Consider the following 25,241-nt stretch of genomic DNA (forward strand, 5'->3'; position numbering starts at 1 on the left):
CAGTGCGTTAAAAAACTAAATGTAATTCAGTTAAGTTTTATATAGGTAGATCTTAGTAGAACTAAACCAATTGCTAATATACAGTGCCTTGAAAAAGTATTCATACCCCTTGAAATTTTCCACATTTTGTCATGTTACAACCAAAATGTAAATGTGTTTTTTTTTGGATTTTATGTTATAGAACAACACAAAGTGGTACATAATTGTGAAGTGGAAGGAAAATGATAAATGGTTTTACAAATTGTTTACAAATAAATAACTGAAAAGTGTGACATGCATTTGTATTCAGCCCCTTTTACTCCGATACCCCTAACTAAAATCTAGTGGAACCGATTGCCTTCAAAAGTCACCTAATTAGTAAATAGAGTCCACATGTGTGTAATTTAATCTCAGTATGAATACAGCTGTTCTGTGAAGCCCTCAGAGGTTTGCTAGAGAACCTTAGTGAACAAACAGCATCATAAGGGCCAAGGAGAATATCAGACAGGTCAGGGATAAAGTTGAAAAGTGGAAAAGTTTAAAGCATGGTTAGGTTAAATAAAAATATCCCAAGCTTTGAACATCTCATTGAGCACTGTTCAATCCATCGTCTTAAAATGGAAAGAGTATGGCACAACTGTAAACCTACCAAGACATGGCCGTCCACCTAAACTGACAGGCCAGGCAAGGAGAGCATTATTCTGAAAAGCAGCCCAGAGGCCCATGGTAACTCTGGAGGAGCTGCAGAGATCCACAGCTCAGGTGGGAGAATTTGTCCACAGGACAACTATTAGTCATGCACTCCACAAATCTGGCGTTTATGGAAGAGTGGCAAGAAGAAAGCCATTGTTGAAAGAAATCCATAAGAAGTCCGTTTGCAGTTTGCGAGAAGCCATGTGGAGGACACAGCAAACATGTGGAAGAAGGTGCTCTGGTCAGATGAGACCAAAATTGAACGTTCTGGCCTAAAAGCAAAACGCTGTGTGTGGCAGAAACCGAACACTGCACATCAACCTAGATGAACTAAATGGACTTGTGTCTTTTTTAAACCTAACTATGTAACCTGAACACACCATTCCCATCATGAAACATGGTGGTGGCAGCATCATGTTGTGGGGATGCTTTTCTTCAGCAGAGACAGGGAAGCTGGTCAGAGTTGATGGGAAGATGGACGGAGCCAAATACAGGGCAATCTTAGAAGAAAACCTGTTAGAGTCTGCAAAAGACTTAAGACTGGGGCTGAGGTTCACCTTCCAGCAGGACAACAACCCTAAACATACAGTCAGAGCTACAATGGAATGGTTTAGATCAAAGCATATTCATGTTTTAGAATGGCCCAGTCAAAGTCCAGACCTAAATCCAATTGAGAATCTGTGGCAAGACTTGACAATTTCTCTCCATTCAATCTGACAGAGCTTGAGCTATTTTGCAAAGATGAATGGGCAAAAATGTCACTCTCTAGATGTGAAAAGCTGATAGAGATACCCAAAAAGACTTTCAGCTGTAATTGCAGCAAAAGGTGGTTCTACAAAGTATTGACTCAGGGGGGCTGAATACAAATGCACGCCACACTTTTCGGATATTTGTAAAAATATTGAAAACCATTTATCATTTTCTTCCACTTTACAATTATTTGCCACTTTGTGTTGGTTTATCACATAAAATCCCAATAAAATACATTTACGTTTTTGGTTGTAACATGACAAAATGTGCAAAAATTTCAAGGGGTATGAATACTTTTTCAAGGCACTGTTTTTCTTTTTACCTGTTAATGTAATTTAAAGTTTTTGCTCTTTTTAAATATCGAGCTTTCATTTAACCACTTCTGTTCCGGATGGTTTACCCCCCTTCATGACCAGGCCATTTCTTGTATACAGCACTGCAATATTTTAATTGACAAATGCGCGGTCGTGCAACGCTGTACCCAAATAAAATTGATGTCTTTTTTCCCCCACAAATAGAGCTTTCTTTTGGTGGTATTTGATCACCTCTGCAGTTTTTATTTTTTGCGCTATAAACAAAAAAGGACTGACAATTTTGAAAAAAACAAAAGAAAACAATATCTTTTACTTTCTGCTATAAAACACATCCAATATTTTTTTTTCTTTTTAATTTTCTTCATAAATTTAGGCCAATATGTATTCTGCTACATGTTTTTGGTAAAAAAAAATCCCAATAAGTGTATATTGATTGGTTTGCACAAAAGTTATAGTGTCTACAAACTATGGGATATTCTTATGGAATTTTTACTTATTTATTTTTTTACTAGTAATGGTGGCGATCAGCGACTTATAGCAGGACTGCGACATTGCAGCGGACAAATCGGACACTAAGTGACACTTTTTTGGAGACCAGTGACACCAATACAGTGACGAGTGCTAAAACATACTCACTATCTCTGTACTAATGACACTGGCAGGGAAGGGGTGAACATCAGGGGCAATCAAAGGGTTAAATGTGTACCTAGGGAGTGTTTACTAACTGTGTGGGGGTGTGCTTTAACTGTGGGAAGACAGAGATCCTTGTTCCTGCTTAGCAGAAACACAGGATCTCTAACTTTCCTTGTCACAGAAATCTGCCTTGTTTACGCCGTTCTGCCTCTCTCAGGAGCAATTGGTGGGTCCCGTAAAACATCGCCATGCCCCTGACCCGGAAGTGCAGAATCACGTACCTGTACATGATTCTGCGCACAGGAGCCGCCGCCCCCCCGCAGTAAATTTATGTGGGACGATCAGTAAGAAGTTAAATAGTAGCTGGTAATCTTGCCATAATAATCCATGTTCACACACTTTTTGTTATGGGGTGACAACTGTTTCAATTGTGTTCCTGTTTTGTCACCAAGTCACATATCACCCTGGTGAAGACTACATGTGGCCATGCCAAATCTCATTGCATAGACATGGTCTACCATTATTTCCACAAGGAAACCAGTCCAGAGCAATGAAGGGCAGCTGAGCAGCAAGTATATGTAGAGATGAATTGGCTGGAGAAGAGGAACAGCCCTAAGACTCAGGAAAGGGAGAAAAAAGGAAAGGAATTTTTTTATGGAAAAAAAAAAACATGCAATGGTTTAGTATACACAGTACTTTAGCAAACTAAATTTCCTCCAGTTAGGGTTTAGATCTGCTTTAAGCTAAATGTACTACCAGCTTTCAACTTCTTTTATAAATCCCCCTCTTGTGGCCATAAGAAGTTATGCATTGGTTTAATCTATATGCATTTTAGGAGCCGAGCTGGGCTCATGTGTCAAGACAAAAATAATGCACGTGTTGCCATAAGGCCCCTTTCACACTGGGGCGGTAGGGGCGTCGGCGGTACAACAGCGCTATTTTTAGCGCTGCTGTACCGTCGTTCTTGTAGCTGTATTCGGCCGCTAGCGGTGCGGTTTTAACCCCCCACTGGCGGCCGAAAAAGGGTTAAAATCCCTCGTACAGCGCGGCTATAGCCGCGGTATTGCCGCGGTATAGCCGCGCTGTCCCATTGATTTCAATGGGCAGGAGCGGTGAAGGAGCGGTGAATATACCGCTCCAAAAAAGCGGTTTGCAGGACTTTTTTCACCGCCCTGCCTGCGCACCGCTTCAGTGTGAAAGCCCTCGGGCTTTCACACTGAACAAACAGCGGAGGCTGTTTAGGGGCGGTTTGAAGGAGGTATTTTTAGCGCAATACCGCCTGCAAACCGCCCCAGTGTGAAAGGGGTCTAAATTTTGTTTCAAATGTATGCAAACATACAGGGGCAATAACCTAAAGGTTTGTAACAGATGCGAGCCCTATTTACACTGCAGAAATGTCTCATGGTAAGCATATACTTTTATAGGCAAGCCTAAAAAAGTTAAAGGCTAAGTTCACCTTTAGGAAAGTGTTATATGGTACACCAGGGGAACCTCCAGAGCCCCTCTGTGACAGGGAGCGGGGGTTCTTCTCCCCTGCAGGTGCTGTCACATTTAAAATCGGATCTATGAACGAATAAACTACAAGACCCGTCTGCCAACGTAGTCCATTGACACTTCCCCCAGCTTTCTTACTGAAAGGCTGTACACAGATACAGGCAGAAAGCTGGAGGAAGAGTGTGCAGGAGCCTGAAAATGCACCCATGATCCACTGTTTGCGGGTGCATTGCTTTGCAGGCTCCACTGGGAAATGAAAAAAAAAAAAAGGCATATTTTTTTCCTGCAAAAAGATGTGCATTTATAAATTTTTCCTAAAAGGAGAAGTGACTGACTGACAGTCACAGCTCTCTGCTCAGAGCGGAGGGAGAGAATTGAGAAATCAGCAGTGTTTAATCGCTCAGTTCTCACTGTAAAGCTGGCGGGGGACGGATGCATCATCGGATCAATTGCGGTTCAGCCCACTTCTTATTTGCAGAGTAGTGACATCACTCCACAGACTATGCCCTATACATTACATCTCTGCAACTTTCTTAGTACGGAGCCATGGTTTGTGTATATGTATGTATGTATGTATGTATGTATGTATGTATGTATGTATGTATGTATGTATATATATATATATATATATATATATATATATATATATATATATATATATATATATATATATATATATATATATATATATAGATATACACACACACACACACACACACATTGAATATCTCTGCATTATATTTTATTATTTTTAATTTTTGCAAATACATACAAATAGTATTAATATATACAAATTATACAAATACAAATGAATAAACATTGTATTTAAGACAGAAAATTAAATCCACCAAATACTTACGTGTGTATCTCTGGCTGTTCCACAAATCTTTCAGCACTAAAAATAAGATATTTTCAGAAGACATGAATCAGATGGATTAACAATGTTTCTTTGTTTAACTCTAGTTTTAATTTTCATTCATTGCAATATTTTATTGTAACAAAATTCCACCAAAATTTATTTTTTTCACTTTGTTAAAGGCAGCAAGTTTCAATACCCCGCTGGATAGTCAGAAATCTCCAGTACCAACTGGAGCGTTCTACCTTATTAGGCATAGCAGTGAAAAGCAGAACCTAACTTTTCATTAAAGCTTCAGATGTTATTGGCAAAAACTAAGCTGGAAAGAAGACTGCAGTAACCTCCAGAGTCAAAAAAAAGCATAGAAGACTCTTATGACATATGGCATTCTGCCAACTTTGCAGAACACTGTAAGAAAATGTAAAATGTATCTAAATATTCAACTTTTTCTTTTTGTTTTCGATAGAGAAAAAAAAAAATAGGGTTTTTTTTACTTCCAATAAAAATCCTTTTCTTGGATTCTATTGAGGGGCACAGAAAGTCTTTCGCCTTTGGGGTATACTGCCACCTACAGGAGGACTGGACACTGGCAAACAAACTGAGCTGCCTGAAGGATCCTATTTCCAAGGCTGGCATCAGATGAGGCTGAAATGTCCACTTGCCAGAGCTTGAGCAGGTGGCATCCTTGCAAATCTGGGCAACACCTAATTTAATTGTCAAAAGGCCCAGAAGCACTCACAGATCTAGCAGAAAGAACCTTGACAGAAAAAAGGGTGGAACACAATCTTTGAGACCATAAGCTTAGATGATGGTCTGCCTGAGCCACCTAGAGATGGGGGAACCTTTCAGAGTCAATCCAGGATAACAAAAAGGGAATCATTCTAACTAATGGAAGGAGGGGCTGAGGGATAGCCTCTCACACCCTAAACCACATCCACACAATGGATTGAAAGTTCCCTTTAAATAAAAAAAAGCTGGACAAAAGGGATGGGAAGGGATGGGAGACCTATTTCCTGGTTGAGGTTAAAGGCAGAAACGACTATCAGTCTGTCAAAACATTTGGGAAAATAAATTTGACATGGGTTTGAACTTAGTCCTGGCCTGAGCAATATCCAGGACTTGACTCAGACATGACGCATAATCCAGCACCAGTGTCTGAAGGTCCAGATCCATTCAAGCCGCTCTTTAGTCTGGACAGTTAAAGCCACATTGTCCAACAGAGACTGCACTGTCTATTCCTCAATAGGATGTCATCTAAGTATCCCACAGTGGGGATGTCACAAGAGCAGTAGGACTAATACTGGGACCAGCACCTGGGTGAATACCTAGCTGCAGACTGGTAGTTTAGGGGCCCCACAGCAGAGGATAGGAAACAATGATGTACTGAAGCCAAAAAGTCTCCGTGATGAAGGAAGGCAATGGCAGACTGGGTATATTCCATGTGGTGGCAGTGGCCAGGGGACTAATGTTTGCAGCAACTGATTACACTTGCATTCCAGCATTCCAGATACCAACTAAGGTTTATACATGGGTGAAGGATAACAAAACCCAGTAACATCAACTTTTACCCAAGCATAAGGGGCAGTCAACACCTAATCTTTGTGGACCAACTAAGGAGTCTATAGAGAAGTAATCACAACCCAGAAATATCTTTAGTCTAAGCACAAGGTGCATGTTAGATTTATGGAGTGTGGATAACTTAATTTATTGGAGACGATTGTACAACTTTTAACAATTGAGTACTGTACATATGTTGTACCTAGAAAGTATATGTATCTATTGATTTGTCCTTAAAGTATTTTTATAAGAGGACATATGTGGTGACTCATTTGAAACACAGTTTTCACAATGGGAGCCTTCTCCCCTTTTCAACCCTCCAAGGGAGATTTAGCCTCCCCTCCTATATCCAATGTTATTACATTCAATTGCAGCACGTGGTTTGGACTCAGGGTGACAAAACTCCATGGACCTTATCGCCAACCCCTATTTTCACATTGATTTCCTCAGTAGAGCATGCTAAAGGTCTTATTTCTCAGTGCTGCAATATGTTATTGAGTGACTATTTGGATAGCTATCTCACCAAGGCTCGAGAGAGAGATGGGAGGGGGGCGGGGGATCATTGCCTGGTGATGAGTGAGGAGATGCGCTGCAGGTGGTGGTAACTAGCGCCTTAATCTGGTCACAAAAACTATTGCAGTTGTACATAGTACTGAGATCCCATCTCACACTTGCTAAACTGCATAAAATGGGCATACTCACTGATCCCTTGTGCTATAGGTGTCCTTTTATGAAACTGAGATCAGCTGCAATCCCGAGTCTCGACGCTGATCTCAGGTCATTACCAGTTTATGAAACTGAGGTAATCAGTGGAGAACATGTTCTCCGCTGATTATCTCAGCACAGTGAGAATCTGTAACGTACTGTCACAGAAACGGACAGTTTATGAAGGTGCGATCTCGGCACCTCACTGGTGATCTGTGACAGAATTCTCACTTTCTGAATAGATCTAGATCTAGTGAGAGAGAGAGAGAGAGAGAGAGAGAGAGAGAGAGAGAGAGAGAGAGAGAGAGAGACATCTGGCTGGGTTCACACTTGTGCGATGCGTGATTCCTGTGCGGGTTTCCATATCGCGCCTACATTGACATCTGCGCACCACTGCGGGTGTCGATGTAAAGTTAATGACACCCCCAGATCATTTCACAGATCACAGTGCGAACCATGTAATGGTGCAGGAATCGGATCGCATGGGTGTTTTGATTCCAGTGCGGACCAAATAAAGGGTCCTGTACCATTTTGGTGCAAATGCAATATGATTTAGGGCCGGTTCCCACTACTGCGGTGTCCGAGATCGGATGTGATTCGCACCACACTGCAGTGCAAATCACATCCGATCTCTGTGCGATGCAATTTCAGCCATACAGATAGTATGGCTGAATTTGCATTGCATTCGGACCAAACTCGTACAGGACCATTTTTTTGGTCCACAGCAGAATCGGATCGCATGGGTGTTCACACCCACGCGATCCGATTTCTGTCCGAGTTTGCAGATCGCACTGTGATACGCGAACTGATTTGGGGGTGTCGTTAACTTTTAGGCCCAGTTCACACTTGTGCGATGCCAGACAGGCATGTAATTCGCAGCACACTGCTGTTCACATTACATGCAATGTCTGTGCGGTGCGATATCAGCCGTACAGATAGCATGGCTGATATCGCACCACATTCAGTGCAAACACGCACAGGACCCTTTTTTCTGTTCTGACCAGAATCAGATCGCATGTGTGTTCACACATATGCGATCCGATTCATGTCCGAACTGTCAGTTCGCAGTGCGATATGGAAGCTGAACTGGGGGTGTCGTTAATGTATTGACACTCCCCAGCGATTCGCATATGGCAGTGTGAACTGACATGCGAGTCGGTGCGATGCGGGAACCCGCAGTGGATTTGCAGTGTTCTCGCATCGCACCAGTTTATCAATTTTTAAGCTTATCAATTATGAAATATATTTAATTTTAATTTAATATTATACTTGTATACTTTATTAAAATTATTTTTAAATGATTATAAATGTATTTTGCATTTATATGAATGGTGTATAGCTGCATTACATATGTCGATTACATTCATTTACTATACACCATTCACATTTAAATAGGGACATGTATGATCTTTAAATATTTATAAAAACAACATTTTTTTTTAATAATTAGGTTAATGTATATTGTGTAGGGGGAATTTAACTTTATTATTTTATTAATATGTTGGGGAATAATGTGTGCTGATTCGTGTCAAACTTTTGTATTTTACGCTTCCTCATACTGTAATCCTGCTACATCACGCGAGATTACAGTGAGAGGAGCCGTTCTGAGGAGTCCCTGGCGTTTGTAGATCGCTTCTCAACTCAACATGAGAAGCGATCTACACACTTTCATAAACAGGCACTCAGAGGAGAGCGATCTCCTCTGAGAATGCCTGAGAACTGAATTGCGGTATTTTTCCGCAGTTTCATAAAAGGACACCATACTGTAGATGTAAATGGGAAAGGGGGGACCCCAGCCACCTTTTCTGGAAAAGCCCTAAACTACATTATTATTTAACAGCTGTCTTGGGTACCTTTTAATAGGTTATTCCAATCCTCTGTCCCGCTAGACCCTAAATATTGTCTGTTAGGTATGTTAAGAGGATCTCATACCAGAGGAACCCACGAGAGTAGTGGTTAATCGTGCTCTCTACCAAGCCCGCAAAATACTTGTTTTGCTCTGGAAATCACCTGACCCTCCTTCACACCAAATGTGGGTAACGCACATGGGACATACCCTTATCTAAAAAAAAAAAAAAAAAAATATGTGTAGTAACACAGGGGATGCTCAGGAAAGTTTGAAAGGTTATGGGCACCGTGGCTGGACACCCCTGGACTTAGCCTGGTTGAACTTGCTCAGATGCAGCTTATACAATGTCCTATATCAAGACAGACCAGTTTGGAATAAGCTAGGTATGGCGAATAACACATTGGAAGCTGTGTATCTTTAATATGGTTCCATAAAAGTACCATTTGTATGCCAACATCTGGGATATATATACGTGCTCTAATTTTGTGGTTTTATAAGTGAATCATCCTCTTTGTAATCTAAATGTAGACTATGGGTGACTGCCACCTGCATGTATCTGTTATTGTTTATTGTTAGATATATATATATATATATATATATATATATATATATATATATATATATATAGATATAGAAGCCGATGACAGACCTGGTGGATTCCATGCAGAATTTTTAAGTTTGAATGAAGACATTCAGTGTTTTGAGATACAGGTCGGGGTGGATGGTCTTGGATATGGCAACGGTGAAAAGGCTGGAGTAAAATTATTGACACTATCCTGCCACAGAACTTGTGGCAACTACACCTTGGACCTGAAGACCTGAGAGGACGTTACAGGGGTCCACTAATCTTTGTTGTGACTAGCTACAATGATTTACCACATTAGGCCTTTAAAAAAATAAATGAATGAGATTACACCAAGGCTAAATATTTGAAACTGTTGCCTTGCAGCTCTGGCAACCTGAGGTTAATTACAGTTGGAGACACTATATGCAAGGAGTTTGCTGTGTATTTTTAGGACTGTGTTAGGGACACTGTATCATGACCTCTATCAGGGTAGGGACTAACAAAAATCATTCAGTTAGCTGTAAAATGCTTTTGGCATTATGGTAATATAGGTAATATTGTTAGTATAAATGTTCTATCATAGCTGAAAAATACTTTTGAGTCACCTCACCTTTCTTTTAATATAAACAGTGCACCAAGCTGGGCCAAAACTGTAGAGGCAAAGACTGCAAGCACTTCAAATCGTTCAAACCTAAAAATGATTAAGAATATAACGTAGCGAGTTATATGGTGTATTTTTACAGAAATAGTTAACATAATGTTTACCAGAAAGTAATTTTTATGCGACTTTCGCATTTTATTTGCTTGGGTATTCCAAATTTTGATTACTTTGTGAGAGACAGATATTTGTAAATGCTCTCTCTAGTGGTCACCTGAATATCAAGAAATATTAGTAGCATTCCCTTTCACACAGTTATCCTTCAATTATTGCACCTACTCCCCCCAAGTGCAGCCACCCTGGGTAAATATTTATTGTTCTCCTCCCCTTCCAGTGATATTCACTGTGAGACCCCGCAGGGCACTGCACAGTCTTTCACAGAAAATAGTCTCAAGAGTGCGTTTTTTTCCTGTGCATGCATGCCGTTGCCCATTCACTCCTATGTGAAAGCTGTACTCATGGTAGCCTCCAGGGGAATACCGCTCTCCTGAATGAAGGAAGGGGCTGCAGAACATAGGCACAGGTTGAACAGGGCTAGACAGGGATGTTTGGGATATGGGAAAGGCTGTGGGGTTCTAGATGGTGCTTCAATGAATATTGCTCTAATAGGGCAGAAGGTACAGTAAGTATTTAGGCAGGTGGTGCTCCATTCCCAGGCCCTTTCCCCCCCAGTGTCAGAGCTTTTATTTTCCCCTTTCTGCAATGTCTCAATTCTGTACGGAGAATCAACTAAGCTTCCTGTGCCATTATACCTGTCTGAAGTGGCATGTGCCACATTAACTAAGCAGATAGACCTGCTTCAGGTTGCCTCTGCTGCCCTGGACCTTCGGCATTGGAGCTCCTTTTATATGAGGACTCCTTGGTTAAGCCTATGTCTGTAGTGTATAAAGAACTATTTACAGTTCTGCCAAAGGCTCTTAATAAAATGTAGAGATGCTTATTCCCGATTTTCAGGGAGTGGACTGGGATGACATTTGGGAGGTTCCATTTAAAAGGCACTGGTATTGGCTAGAGATTGCCTCATCCAATTTAAACTGTTACATAGAATCAATTATACTGTGGCTAGGCTAGCCTCTATTTATGGATCCGCTTCAGTGGAATGTTGGAGAAGTACCGACTTGCCAGCTGACTTTGACCACATCTTTTGGCATTGCCTGGAAATACAAATTGTTTGGTTGGTGGTTACCTGCACTTTGCTGGAGCTTCTATCGATGCCAGTCCCTTTAATCGTTCCAGTTTGCCTCTTGGGGTCACTTGAAGACATGGTACCGATACATGCGCAGAGGATGTTTCTATCCACCACATTATTTTATGCACGTAAATCCATTATTTTATTTTGGAAAAAATCAGAGGCACCATCACTAGCATTTTGGAAGGGTATGGTTAATAAATCATAACCTTTTTATAAAGCAACATATGCGACTCGAGGATGCCAGGGCAATTTTGAAAAGGTTTGGCAGGGTTGGCTGGCAGATTTGTCAACCGTTTGGATGAGGCTTTCTGTAGCTCTTACAAGTAGTTTTGGCCAGGGAAGGTGCTTGTCAAAGGATGTACCTGATCTTGCTAGCTTCATGCCGATGTCTATATCCTAATATATGAGGGGTGTGGAGGGGGGTGTTTATAGATAGCGATCTATGTATAGATAGTTCTGGTCTTTGAGACCTGTTGAACCTGGGTATGCCCAAAAGGCTCTGTGTTGTATGTCATACCCATTTTTTTAACCAATAAAAATAATTTTCAAATAAAATAAACAAAACAAATACATACCCAAAGGAATACGTGGGACTGTGTTTTTTCATCATTACCCAATAGCTTATCAAACATGTTAATAAACTGGAACAAAAAGAAAGTCTGGATTAGTATACGACGGTGCTAAATCTGGCTTTCCTAAACCTTCAACTGAAAATAACAGACATTTTAAGAACTCTAATAGAATAAACACTGTATGAAACCATTCTATGGGTCAAATGCTAAAAGCACCCATCAACCTTTACATTCTTAATGTATTATAGATGACCTTACCTATGTGATAAACTAAAATATCACATAAACTTAAACAAAGGTAATCTAATCTCCGGTTATAGGGTGACAGCATGTGGTCTCTGCCTCTCTATTGTGCTTTTGTGTAGTCACCCAGCCAGGTGTACTTCCGATGGAGACTGCAATCGGCTATTTTAACACACATTATATAAGCATGGTACACTGTGGTCACCATCGAGAAACCTGTCCAGAGAAATGCAATGCTACCATTCCTCTAGCGCATCTATGTATACAATAAGTGGTTGCAGATGACCACCAGTAATGAGAGACAACAAAGAGGCTAAAAAAGGTGATTTAATTTAACCACGTCAGCCCCGGAAGAATTTACCCCCTTCCTGACCAGAGCACTTTTTGTGATTCGGCACTGCGTCCTTTTTTTCCCCACAAACAACTTTCTTTTGGTGGTATTTGATCACCCCTGCGGTTTTTATTTTTTGCGCTATAAACAAAAAAAGAGCGACAATTATGAAAAAAAACGCATTATTTTTTACTTTTTGCAATAATAAATATCCCCCAAAAATATATAAAAAAAAACTATTTTTTTCCTCAGTTTAGGCTGATACGTATTCTTCTACATACTTTTGGTAAAAATAAATAAATAAATAAATCACAAAATAGGGGATAGTTTTATGGCATTTTTATTAACATATATATTTTTTTTTTTAAATGGTGGCGATCAGCGATTTTTATTGTGACTGCGACATTATGGCGGACACATCGGACATTTTTGACACATTTTTGGGACCACTATCATTTATACAGCAATCAGTGCTATACAAATGCACCGATTCCTGTGTAAATGACACTGGCAGTGAAGGGGTTAACCACTAGGTGATAGTATAGGGGTTAAGTGTGTCCTAGGAGCGTGTTTCAAACTGTGGGGGGCATGACTGTGTGTGACATGTTACTGATCTCTGCTACGATGACAGGGAGCAGAGATCAGTGACACTGTCACTAGGCAGAACAGGGAGATGCTTGTTTACATTAGCATCTCCCCGTTCTTCCTCCCCGTGAGGCGATCGGGTCCGTGGACCCGCGACCCGACTCATAGAGCTTGCCTCGGCGTGTGGGCGCCCGCTGGCCGCCTATTAAAGGGGAACATACAGGCACGTGATTCCGCCTGTACGAGTCCTTCTGCCGCAGTATATCTGTGTGAGGCGGTCGGCAAGCGGTTAATAATGCCAAATGTTAGGATATGTTATGAGTTGTTTTCACAGAGTTTAGCTATGGCCTCCTAGGTCATCAAATCTATGTCATCAAAAATATGTCATCAAATCTATCAAACTCCATCTCAAACATGAAACTTTGTCCGATCTCATCTGCCTAGAAATAATGGGATTGATTTACTAAAACTGGAGATTGCAAAATCTGGCACAGCAAAGAAGCCAGCTTGTAACTTCAGCTTGTTCAATTAAGCTTTGCCAAAAAAGTTTTAGTAAATCAACCCCAAAATCTTTTACCAAGTCTAACCAGTTGAAGGAGAGGTAAAAAAGGTAGAAAACATTTATCCACTAAAGCAATTTTTTTTATAGGGCCCACACCTTATAGTAACTAGAAAACCGTCTGATGGTTTCAATTCTTATGCTTTATATATCATTGGCTTGAATAAGAAATTCAAGAGGTAACTATAACAGCGGGAAAAGATCACCTGGTATATGATCATACAGTGTCTTGAAAAAGTATTCACACCCCTTGAAATTTTCCACATTTTGTCATGTTACAACCAAAAACCATAAATGTATTTTATTGGGACTTTATTTGATAGACCAACACAAAGTGGCACATAATTGTGAAGTAGAAGGAAAATGATAAATGGTTTTCAAAATTGTTAACAAATAAATGTCTGAAAAGTGTGGTGTGCATTTGTATTCAGCCCCTTTTACTCTGATACCACTAACTAAAATCTAGTGGAACCAATTGCCTTCAGAAGTCACCTACTTAGTAAATAGAGTCCACCTGTGTGTAATTTAATCTCAGTATAAATACAGCTGTTCTGTGAAGCCCTCAGAGGTTTGTTAGAGAACCTTAGTGAACAAACAGCATCATAAAGGCCAAGGAACACACCAGACAGGTTAGGTATAAAGTTGTGAAGAAGTTTAAAAGCAGGGTTAGGTTATACAAAATATCCCAAGCTTTGAACATCTCACAGAGCACTGTTCAATCCATCATCCAAAAATGGAATACATATGGCACAACTGCAAACCCACCAAGACAAGGCTGTTTGTTATTGGTAGGATCACCAGGTGTAATAAAAGGGAGGAAAAAAAAAGCCTAAAAATGAAAATGAAAGTGGTTGTAAAGGCTGGAGGTTTTTTACCATTCTATGCATGAAGGTAAAAAACCCTCAGTGAGCAGCTTCCCCCTCAGCCCCCCTAATACTTACCTAAGCCCGATCTCAATCTAGTAACGTGCACGAGACCCGAGGCTCTCCCGGGTTTCGCTCTGTCAGGGCTGGGCTCAGCCCTTCCTTCTGTGAGCTGGCCGCTCAGCTGTCGGCTAATTGCCAGCTCCCATCTCTCTCCACAGTTACTCAGCTGTTGTTCATATCCTGCTCGTCAGTCCTGCCTACTTAAGCCGTCCAGTCCAGAGGGTCTCTGCCTTCGCCTTGGTCACATCACAAGAAACTATCTCCTGTATTCCTGTTTAAAGACTGGTTTTGCTGACATCCCTTCTGGCTCCAGATCCTGCTTGCTGTTCCACTACTTTCATCCCTGACTTCTGGCTTGGCTGACTATCCGTTCCGGTTACTGAACTCTGGCTATGTTTTGACTACGTTTGTTCTTTTTACTTTTATTATTAAACAAGTGTGATTTAACTGTACTTCAGTCTCAGTCTGATTTCATGGTTTCTGATACTCCCTCCTGATTGACTGAGATGCAGAAGCAGGATCCATTGGCTCCCACTGCTGTCAATCATGGCCAGTGAGGCTGTAGCAGGGCTGAGCCATGCTCTGAGTCTTATGGATGCAGGGACCAAGCAGGCACGAGTTCCCCCACAGCAAGCGGCTTGGGGCACTCGGCAAGGAGGAGCAGCCCAGAGCGCCAGCAGGGGACCCGAGAAGAGGAAAATCGGGACTGCTCTGTGCAAAACAGCAGGTAAGTATAAAATGTTTGTTTTTTAATTAAAAATGTTTCCTTTACAATGACTTTAATGCAGCCAACACTTCTAAGGATTGGTACCGTAAGCTGCACTATATTACATTTTTGGGGGGGGGTTTTGTTTAATTTTATGTTCTTGTGGGTGTGTTACATCAGGGCAAAATTACAATTTCTCTTGATAGCGTTTGGGCCTAGCGACTGACCACTGCATCCTGGGAGATGAAGGAGAAGGTCATATGCTCCCACACATACCAGGTATTTCCGAGGACACTTACACACTAACTTGTTACTTTGTCCATTATGGGTAAAGAGAGAGGCTAATTTTAAATTAGTACATCAAAAGACAGGAAGATGGAGCTAAGCATTTTTATGTCAGTGTTACAATCACCTCCACCTTTTCCACCACTCAATGCTTAGTGGTTTTAACCTAAGTGAGGATCTTACCTGAAGAGATCAAAGATTGTCAAATAGGTATAAGCAGTAAGGGCTGAAAAGAAAGAAAACAGATTATAGTGAGTAAGATGCAAAAAGAAAAAAAACAAAAACAAAACACAGTACTAGAAGACAATAGCTCATCACTATCCTTAGGGAAAAGCTGACACTTATACAATAGAAGTGCAACTATATTATGTCTTTAGGTGGAAAGATGTATTAGAGGACATAGGATATTGGCATACAAAAATTTTCAACTAAAGTTTATGTAAAAGCAAAACATTTTTTTAGATTTGCATAAAGCAAAGAGTTGACTGAGTGTTTTAGCAATGCGAGTAACTGATGGGAAAGATTTCCTTTTATTTTTTTGGTTGTGTCTCCTGGACAGAAAGTACACAGACAACTTACCTGACAATGTTTTTCTCGAAAACTAAAAAATACACATTTTAAGATGAGAAAATTGGCTGTTTAATCAATATCCCTGACACAAATAAATGTGTGTAAATAATAACATACCCATACTGTTTGTAGAATTGCACCACGTGAGTAAGAATCCTGTGCAAACCACATTTATAGCACCAAACAGCAAAATCTTCCATGACTAAAGCAGAAAGCATATTCCTTGTTAAAATAATGGAACATGAAATATCAAACATTATATGCTGTACTAAAAGAAATGTTGAATAAAAAAAAATAACATAACGTTGCATTTAAGGAACATATTTTATTTTGAAAGAAAGGAAGAAAGGTACAAAATCTTTGAAGAGAGGAATAGATGTAATGTACATTGTTTTCTCAGATATTGAGACATATTTAGTATTTGTTAATATAATGCAAAGCTATGACCAGAAGTGGTAATGTGCCTTTGGCCTGTAGACCATGAAACAGTGTAATTTTTTCAGAACACAGGTTACAACTGTGAAAATGTTATTGTACTGTCAAATTAATAATATTGTGCGGGATAGCAACATTTTATCTCCAAAGTCTGCCCTTAGTATGATGATCTTTATAGGGTACACTTACTCTGCGGTCTGCGGTAACTAGACGAAACTCCTGCATTAGTTTGCCAAGCAGGGAGCGCTGTGTCTTTCGGAAAAGGTGTATGGACCCCTTTAGTAAATAAGATAAGCATATATCATTATGAAAAAGAAAATTTGATGGTTAATGCAATAAACAAAAACAGTTATTCAAAGGGAAAAACTTTAAACAGCTAAATGAGCATTTAAAATACATACGGGGTGTGTCTAAAAAGTCCAGTGAATGGTCCGAAATCTCGATGGCAACATCGGCCAGTTGCCTGCACATGGCTATTTATAGATACGTTGAGAAGCGCCACCACGTGGGGTACACGTGACCGTCAGGGTAAACCCGCTGTGGACAGTCGAACGCAGTAAGTCTGAGAAGTAGCAACGAGTGAACATCAAGTTCTGCTACAAATTAGGTAAAACAGTGACGGAGATGCATATGTTGCTGACGGGATGGAAACCATGAGCAGAAAATGTGTTTACGCATGGTTCAAAAGCTTTCGTGACAGGATGAAATGACTGAGGATGAGCCTTGTTTGAGTCGGCCGTTGACAAGCAGAACCCCAGACAAGATCGAGCGAGTACGATAAATGCTGGCACGAGATCAGCGACTGACTCTACAATTGATGGTGGAGGAATTGGGCATTAGCAAGGACACAATGCTCAACCATCATTCATGAAGATCTGGGTAAGCAGAAGATCTGTTCCCAGTTTGTGCTGAACAAGCTGACAGACGAACAGAAAGCAAAATAGATGGAAACCTCTGGAGATTTCATTACCATGTGTGAACAGGATCCATCTTTTCTGCGAACCATCGTCATAAGGGATGAGACCTGGGGCTACCAGTTTGATCCAGAATCCAAGCGGCAACCGATGGAATGGCATTCACCATCTTGCTCGTGACCCAAAAATTCCCTGCCTAAAGAGCGTCATGAAAGGCTTTTTCAGACATGGCAGTAATCCAAGAATGTGTGACAGCGGTTCTGTGATCAATTCCTAAAGAGTCCTTTGCTGATGGTTTTCAGAAGCTTTATGAACGTTGCCAAAGTGTGTGTTGTGAAGGATGGCAATTATTTTGAAGGCCAATAAAGGTAATATGTTTGTATCTTCTGTTTTTTCTGATACCATCCACCAACTTTTTAGACACACCTTGTATAAGGGAATTGTTTAACAGCTCAAAAAAAAATAACCACACCCAAAATGTATTGCACATATGTGGTCCACTTGCCACTGCTGACCTATAAAGCTGACATGAAAGGATTTACCAGAGCCTGAAGTGCACCCAGTCTATGCCACTGCATCCCCTTTCTGTGAATATCAGCACACTACCTGAACGCTCACCCCTTTTCCTCCTGCGTATCACCTCATAAAAAATATGGCACTTGAGCCAGGGTTTGCATACTACTATCAGAGCCTAAGTACACAAATGAGATTTGCTTTTGGGGATCAGTTCACCCCAAACAAACTGATCATCAAAGGATGAGTACTGGTAGACCAAATCAATCAATATATTTCTAGATCTCCAGGAGACCACTTTGGTAGAGCTTTCCTATATTTCAGATTCAACTACACATGCAGTGATGAGTCAATCTTCATGCAGCAGATACTGATTATCTAATCTATAAAACAAACGTTGTGTGGTTGTGAAATTTTGTTACGGATTGCACAGGACAGCAACTAAAAAATATCCCCATCCACCTGACCTGGACAGGAAATACCAGCTCAAATTAGAGTGAAGAGGAGATAAAACTACCACTTGGTCAGCAATAAAAGAAAAAAAAAAAAATGCTAAAAAATAACTTTGGGGGGGGGACAGTAAAGGGGTGCTGAAAAGATGCTACCAGTCAGTTTAATCTCATGCTTCATAGGGGGCATATTCCAGAGATGATTAACAAGAAAATTATCAGAAGAGGCTTGGATAATGGTTTGAAGAACTTTATGGATAAAAGAAACATCTTGGTTAGCTAGCATTTCCAGCCTGTAATGTTTGATAAACTTAAAGTGATACTAAAGTCTTGTTTTTTTTATTCGCCAAAAATAACAAATATGTCATACTTACCTGCTCTGTCAGTGGTCTTGCACAGAGCAGCCCAGATCCTCCTCTTTTCGGGTTCCTCTTTGGTGCTCCTGGCCCCTCCCCCCCAAGCAGCTTGCTATGGGGGTACCCAAGCCACAGCTCCCTGTGTCCATTCAGACACGAAGCTGCATCACGGCCCCACCCCCTTTCTCTTCTCACTGGCTCACTGACTTTGATTGACACCAGTGGGAGCCAATGGCGCCATGCTGCTGTCTCAGCCAATGAGGAGGGGCGTCCCGGACAGCCGAGTCTCTTGTGCAACAGTATTAGGCCTCATGCACACTGGACATTTTTACAGCTGCTGTTTTTGGCTTCAGACATTTTTTCTACAGTCAATAAACTCCCCAGCATGTTATCCTATGTATCCATGCACTCATAGGCTAAAAGATAAGCTCTTGCGCTCTCTGTCCAGAATGTAGAAACAGTCATTTTAGATTGAGCATGGATGTTGGGAAAACCGCAATACCAGCCCATTTGTAGGAAGACTAGATAAAGTCACTGAGCATTTACATGTAAACCTCAAACCAATAATACATGTACAGTGTATCCCAGAGTAGATAGAGTGCAGGCCAATCAGTGTGAAATGAAATTGACAGCAGCACTCATTATTATTTTACACCAGGGGTGCCCAACCAGTGGCCCGCGGAGCCCAAGGATGTGGCCTGCGACCTCCTGCTCTGGGATAGCAGGTTGGCAAGCCCAGATCGCGGGTTGCCAACCCGCCATCCCAGAGCATCAGTGTTCTGAATGAAGCAGGCAGTAGAGGAAGCAAGTGGATTTGGAGGGAGCAGAGCCGCATATGCTGATGCTTCCTATATATAGCGCCGACTCCTGTCACAAGCAGAGTGATACCAAATGTACTCTGCCTGGGACACCAATAACCGGTGGTACCTGAATGGAAGTCTGTTATTAACCACTTCAATACAAGGCACTTATACACCTTCCTGCCCAGACCAATTTTCAGCTTTCAGCGCTGTCACATTTTGACTGACAATTGCGCAGTCATACAACACTGTTCCCAAACTAAATGTTTATTCTTTTGTTCCCACAAATAGAGCTTTCTTTTGGTGGTATCTGATCACCTCTGGGATTTTAATTTTCTGCTAAACAAATAAAAAAAGAGCAAAAATTTTGAAAAAATAAATGTTTTTTTTTTGTTTCTGTTACAAAAGCTTGTAAATAAGTAAGTTTTCTCCTTCACTGATGGGTACTGATGGGGCTGCACTGATGGGCACCGATGAGGTGGCACTGATGATGGGCACTGATATACGGCACTGATGGGTACACATAGGTGGCACTGAAAGGCGGCATGGATAGGTGACACTGATGTACTCTAATAGATGTTACTGATGGATGCCAATCAGTGCCAAACAATAATGCCTGGTGGTCTAGGGTGACACCTCTGCTGGTCCTGGTGGTGTCCCTGGTGGTCCAGTGTGGGTATCCTCAGGGGGGCTGCACTGATAATCAATCAGCACAGACAACCCTGTCAGAGGAGCAGCCGATTGGCTCTCCTCTACTCGCGTCTGACAAACGCGAGTGAGGTAAAGCCAATCAACGGCTCTTCCTGTTTACATCATGATTAGCCGTGACTGGACAAGGCTGATCACGTGGTAAAGAGTCTCTGTCAGAGACTCTTTACCTAGGTCGGAGTTGCGGTGTGTCAGACTGACATACCACTGATCGCCGCGATGCGCGCCCCCGAGGCGTGCAGCAGCTTGATATGCTGGCGACGTCATATGACGTCCGGTTAGGATATCAAAACCACTTTGCCGCCGTCATTTTGCTATATGGCAGGCGGCAAGTGGTTAAAGGTAAGTTCTGGTTACTAAATTCAGTGTTTATATGGGTATATCTGTTCTGCAATGGTTACTGGGCTACTTCCAAACTGATCGACAGGTGCAGCGCAGTGCACCATCGGGTTATCTGTGCTGAGTCATAGACTTCTGTTCTTACCTGCGGGTTTGGTGCACTTACAAAAAGTGCGTCACACCTGCAGGATATAATAGAGATCTATGGATAAGTGCAGCAAACCCACAGGTGCACTGCGCTGCACTCATGTTGCAGGTAAACTGCCAGTCGGTCCAACCCAATCAGACCCCCAATTCATCTCTATGGAGCGGCAGATGTAAACAGACTTTTGCACCCACCTACCTCCAATCTGATCGGACTAGAGGGCCCATAGAGTAGAGTGGGCTGTGTCCGTGTCCGCTCTGCATATGCAGAGCAAACACGGATCTGTAATCTGTCCGCTCTGCTTATTGTGGCCCACAACCAGTTACTAAGTCGCTAAAGTAGCCCTCGCTCTTTAAAAGGTTGAGCACCCGTTTTACACCAATATCCAAACATCCACGTGAATGCATTCAGTGAAAGTCCCAGGTGTAAACAATAAGAATCCACTGTGAAACAGGCCCAGTTCACACTGCTGTGACATGCGCTCTGACCCCCCCCCAAAAAAAATCTGTACCACGTGCCCTCAACATTGGGGGGGGGGGGGAGGGCTTTCAACATGGGGACAAGAGCCTCTTCCCCACAACCCTGGACTGTGCTTGTCAGAGGGCTTATCGGAATCTAGAAGGCCCCCAGATCCTGTCCCCCACGTAAATGAGTGTGGGGTAGTACCCCTAACCATTCACCAAAAAAAAGTAAACGGTATAGCATAAGAAAAACTTGTTTTTGACAAGTTCTTTATTAAAAAAGAATAATGTCCCCCCCGTGGGAGCTCTAAGGTCAATCACGATGGCCACCTCCCCGATAAAATACAAAACTAAAAAAAAAAAAAAAAAAAAATGCTTTTTCCCCCGACGAACATTCCTGCTGCTCTGGTGTCTGACAGTTCTTATATAAGTATGGGGCATGGCCAGGTGGTGACCTCACCCAAAGCGGTATTAAACCCAAAACCAAAAATGTAATATATTGCAGCTCACCAATCATTAGATGTGGTGGCTGCATTAGTTTTCTTTTTTTTTTTAGAATTTTTTTCCCCCCTCTGTTTTCACCGGGTCAGTAACCGCCTCCTGTATTATACAAAGGAAAAGATTACAGCGCACATATACTAAAATTACATTTAAATCCTGCAAGGCTATTTAAAGCACCTGAACATATTCAGCAAATAAGTAAAAAATATAGGGATTTGATCACACTATATGACCACATATTGCTTAAGCCCACTACTGCATCAAAGTACCCCATTATCAATGGGTCCTACGCTATTCATAGAATGAAAGATGTTGCTACTCAACCATAGGAGAAATACACTCCTCTATATGGGAGAACTAAAGGACTCCTTCTATAACACAGATGGACTTCTACTGCGCCCCCCTTCATCCAGTAAATGGTCCCGCCCAGGGCATCTGCCCCTTCCGCCCCCCCTTGTACTGGCCCTGGGCATGTGTACACCCCTGGCTGCTGCCTCTGCAGCTAAAGGGGGTAGTGGTTGGTGAGCAGTAAAAGCGCAGTTCAACCACTAGGTTTCTCTGCCCCAAGCACTAGTGTGAACAACCCTTTTGTGTTTGGACCAAGAAGAGGGAAACAAAGCGTGTCCTAAAAATGGAAATGTTGATAAAAAAAAAGTAAAAAAGTATCACAGACAGTAGTTGTTTCTGTTGCAAATGCACTCAAACAGCTACAATGCCCTTAATCAAGACTGTCAGGATAAGTCACATCAGTTTAGTTAGAGCAAGCTGATAAAAAAATGTGAGGATACAAAAAAACATTACCACCCAAAAGAAAAACAAAAACATTCCAGAGACAACAACAAAGATCCAAGCACGTTGTTGAACATCAGATAGCAGCACTTTAATCTATGTAGGGAGATGTTTTAGGGAAGACGGGACATCAGACAAGAAAACCTCCCAGCCCCATGGCATGCCCTGTGTGGCACACAAGCCAGTGATCTGCAGTAGTCATGACATCCGTAAAGCACCAATTCCTCACCACCAAACGTCTAATGACACCAGAAATACAACAGGCGAGCCCAACCAAGCACACAAAAACTCACCATGGCTAGAATCCCCACAGCAGGAAGAGCCTCTCATTGGAGGAGGAACACGTCGGTATGGTAACTACATTCAGCCACTTTGATTGGCCTGCAAGGAAGGAGTTGCACATGCTTCTTCCTATCACGTGACAAGTATGCTTGACGTGGCCGGAAGCCATGTTTGTTTTGGGTACCGCCAGGTACTGTACACGGATCAAGAAGCAGTTAGAACAGGGAAGCTCAGATAAATGTGTACAAGCTGTAAAGTTTTGTTGGTGTTCGAGTGTCTTCACACCCGGCTATAAATATTTTCCGTCAGTTAGTTCTCCGTGTATAGTGTGTAAAAATAGTACACATTCCACAAGGGAGAGATGTGTAAGCTGTGGCAGTTATTATATGCTAAAAATACTTTTTATTATACATTCACGTTTTTTTCAAGACTGAAAAACAGATAGAACAGTTACTGGATACAGCATAAAATATGCCTGGATTTGCAGCGTATTTCTGCCCCTATATTGTAAAGTACGCTATGCGCCCAACATCTCGCCAGTGCTTGTGATCACACACAGATAGACATTTATTCCTAAGTATAACAGTTGTTATCCTTGCACACCGTGCCGGTATTTATTTACATTGGATCTTGCTGGCAGAACGTTCTAGAGAAAAACTAGAGTAAGGTCATATATAGTGCTTGCATTACTACACGTATAAACATCTAGGCACATATATGTGGGCAAAAAAAAATCAGAATGACAAAAGGGGACACAAATTACTTGGGCTTGTGGCTGCCTCTTTCTCTAAGTTCTCTTGCTAAATATTCTCGACAGTTCACCATTACTAAATAAGTTACTGGACCTTTATGTCCTGTGACTTCTCAGTGGGAAAATGGTGCTCCTCATGCAGCTTCAAGAACTTTTCACAGTGCGTGGGGTACACTATATTAGCATACCTCCCAACTTTTTGAGATGGGAATGAGGGACACCTACTGTGTTTCTCCCTCCCACGGCTGGCAGCTAAAAATCTATACAGGGAGATTGGTGTTCAGAGCTGTTCCCCACAGCACTGATCATTCCCCACTGTTCCCTGTGTGCTGCTCCCCTGCTCCTCTGATCCCCCTGCCCCCCCCCCCCCCCTTCTCCTCTGCCTCCTGCATCCGGGTTCCCTCCTCTCCTCTCCCGCTGGCTAAGGGGGATCTGTTAGGATGGAGAGCGGAGCAAGGGGCTGGGTAAATATGTAATTTGCCAACCCCTTCCTTGTCTGAATTGGACACAGTGAGCGAGATCGCTCCCGTGTCCTGTGATAACCGAGCAGAGTAAACTGTGTGTTACTCTGCTTCAGTTTATGAATGGACAGGAGCCACTGTCTCCTCTCCAGTTATCTTCAGTGATGAGAAAGGAACTGGGGAATCTGTGTCCTCAGTCATTTCTCTGTCTCAAAGGGGAGATGTCAGGGGTCTGTAAAAAAAAAAAAAAAAAAACTGACACCACTCCCCCCTGCCCTACCAACACTGTCCACTGCCTCAACCCCCTCCCCTCAAAAAGAATTGTGAAAAAAAGTAAAAACAAATTCAATTGTAAAAAAAATCAATATGTAAAAATAAAAAATTACCGACACCATCCACTACAACATACCCCCATCCCCAGGAGCATTGTGAAAAAATATTGAAAGGTGATTTTTAAAAAAATTTGCCGTGGGGGGGGGGGTGGTTATGCGGGCGCGGAGCGCCACCTCCCTGAGATTAGTTTTTGCAGGTTGGGATGTCTGGGATGCCTTATTTGTTAACGGTAATGTACAATAATCTACATTTATTCAAATACAGTCATGTCATCCAGAGGTTCACGTGAGCACCCAGCGGCACTGTAAATAAGGTATTTTCCACAAAAAAAAAGTTACAAAAGGAGACACACTGCACATTATATAATCTTTTTACAAAATGGATTACATTTTTACAACAACTTTAACTAGGGCTTATTTTCAGGGTAGGGCATAGACCCCTTTCACACTAGGGCCGTCCTTGCGTTAGCGCTAAAGCACTGCTCATTTTAGCGCTGTTTAAGCGGCACTTTTTGACCGCTAGCAGGACGCTTTTAACCCCCCCGCTAGCGACCGAAGAAGGGGTTAAAAACCGCCCGTCTTGCGGCGGTTCGGAAGCGCTGCCCATTTATTGCAATGGGCAGGGGCGTTTTGGGAGTGCTGTATACAGCGCCCCCAAACCGCCCCAAAGATGCTGCTTGCAGGACTTTTTCTAACATCCCACAAGCGCACCGCCCCAGTGTGAAAGCACTCCGGCTTTCACATTCAGGTGGCATGGAAGGCAGTTTTCAGTAGCTTTACAGGCACTATTTCTAGCGCTAAAATGCCTGAAAACTGCCTCAGTGTGAAAGGGGTCTTATATTGCAGCCATCCCTGAAAATAAGGCCTATTTTCAGGGCAGGGCTTATTTTCAGGGAAACAGGGTATTAGCAAAAGTATGTAGGCATAGGACACATCCCCTGCCACGTCCCCTTAAAAGGAGAATCACACAAAAAATGATTGGG

General features: G+C 42.0%; 1 protein-coding gene across 2 annotated transcripts in view; it reads right to left on the bottom strand.

Annotated features, from left to right (window-relative positions):
- The window catches only part of SLC30A6 (solute carrier family 30 member 6), a 139,148-nt gene extending 116,300 nt beyond the window's left edge, over window positions 1–22,848 (bottom strand). For both annotated transcript variants that reach the window (XR_012243944.1, XM_073627662.1), the window contains exons 1-7: window positions 22,726–22,848; window positions 16,647–16,733; window positions 16,140–16,224; window positions 15,636–15,678; window positions 11,821–11,886; window positions 10,006–10,086; window positions 4,723–4,758 (exon numbers count right to left, since the gene is read on the bottom strand). Coding sequence is in view for 1 of the 2 variants with exons in the window: in XM_073627662.1 (XP_073483763.1) it covers window positions 4,723–4,758; window positions 10,006–10,086; window positions 11,821–11,886; window positions 15,636–15,678; window positions 16,140–16,224; window positions 16,647–16,733; window positions 22,726–22,728 (401 nt within the window). In the remaining variant the exon portion in view is untranslated. The remainder of the gene's footprint in view (window positions 1–4,722; window positions 4,759–10,005; window positions 10,087–11,820; window positions 11,887–15,635; window positions 15,679–16,139; window positions 16,225–16,646; window positions 16,734–22,725) is intronic.
- Window positions 22,849–25,241: the final 2,393 nt, after the last annotated feature.

Source organism: Aquarana catesbeiana, linkage group LG04 (genome assembly GCF_042186555.1).
Source record: "Aquarana catesbeiana isolate 2022-GZ linkage group LG04, ASM4218655v1, whole genome shotgun sequence".
In the NCBI taxonomy this organism is placed as follows: Eukaryota; Metazoa; Chordata; class Amphibia; order Anura; family Ranidae; genus Aquarana; species Aquarana catesbeiana.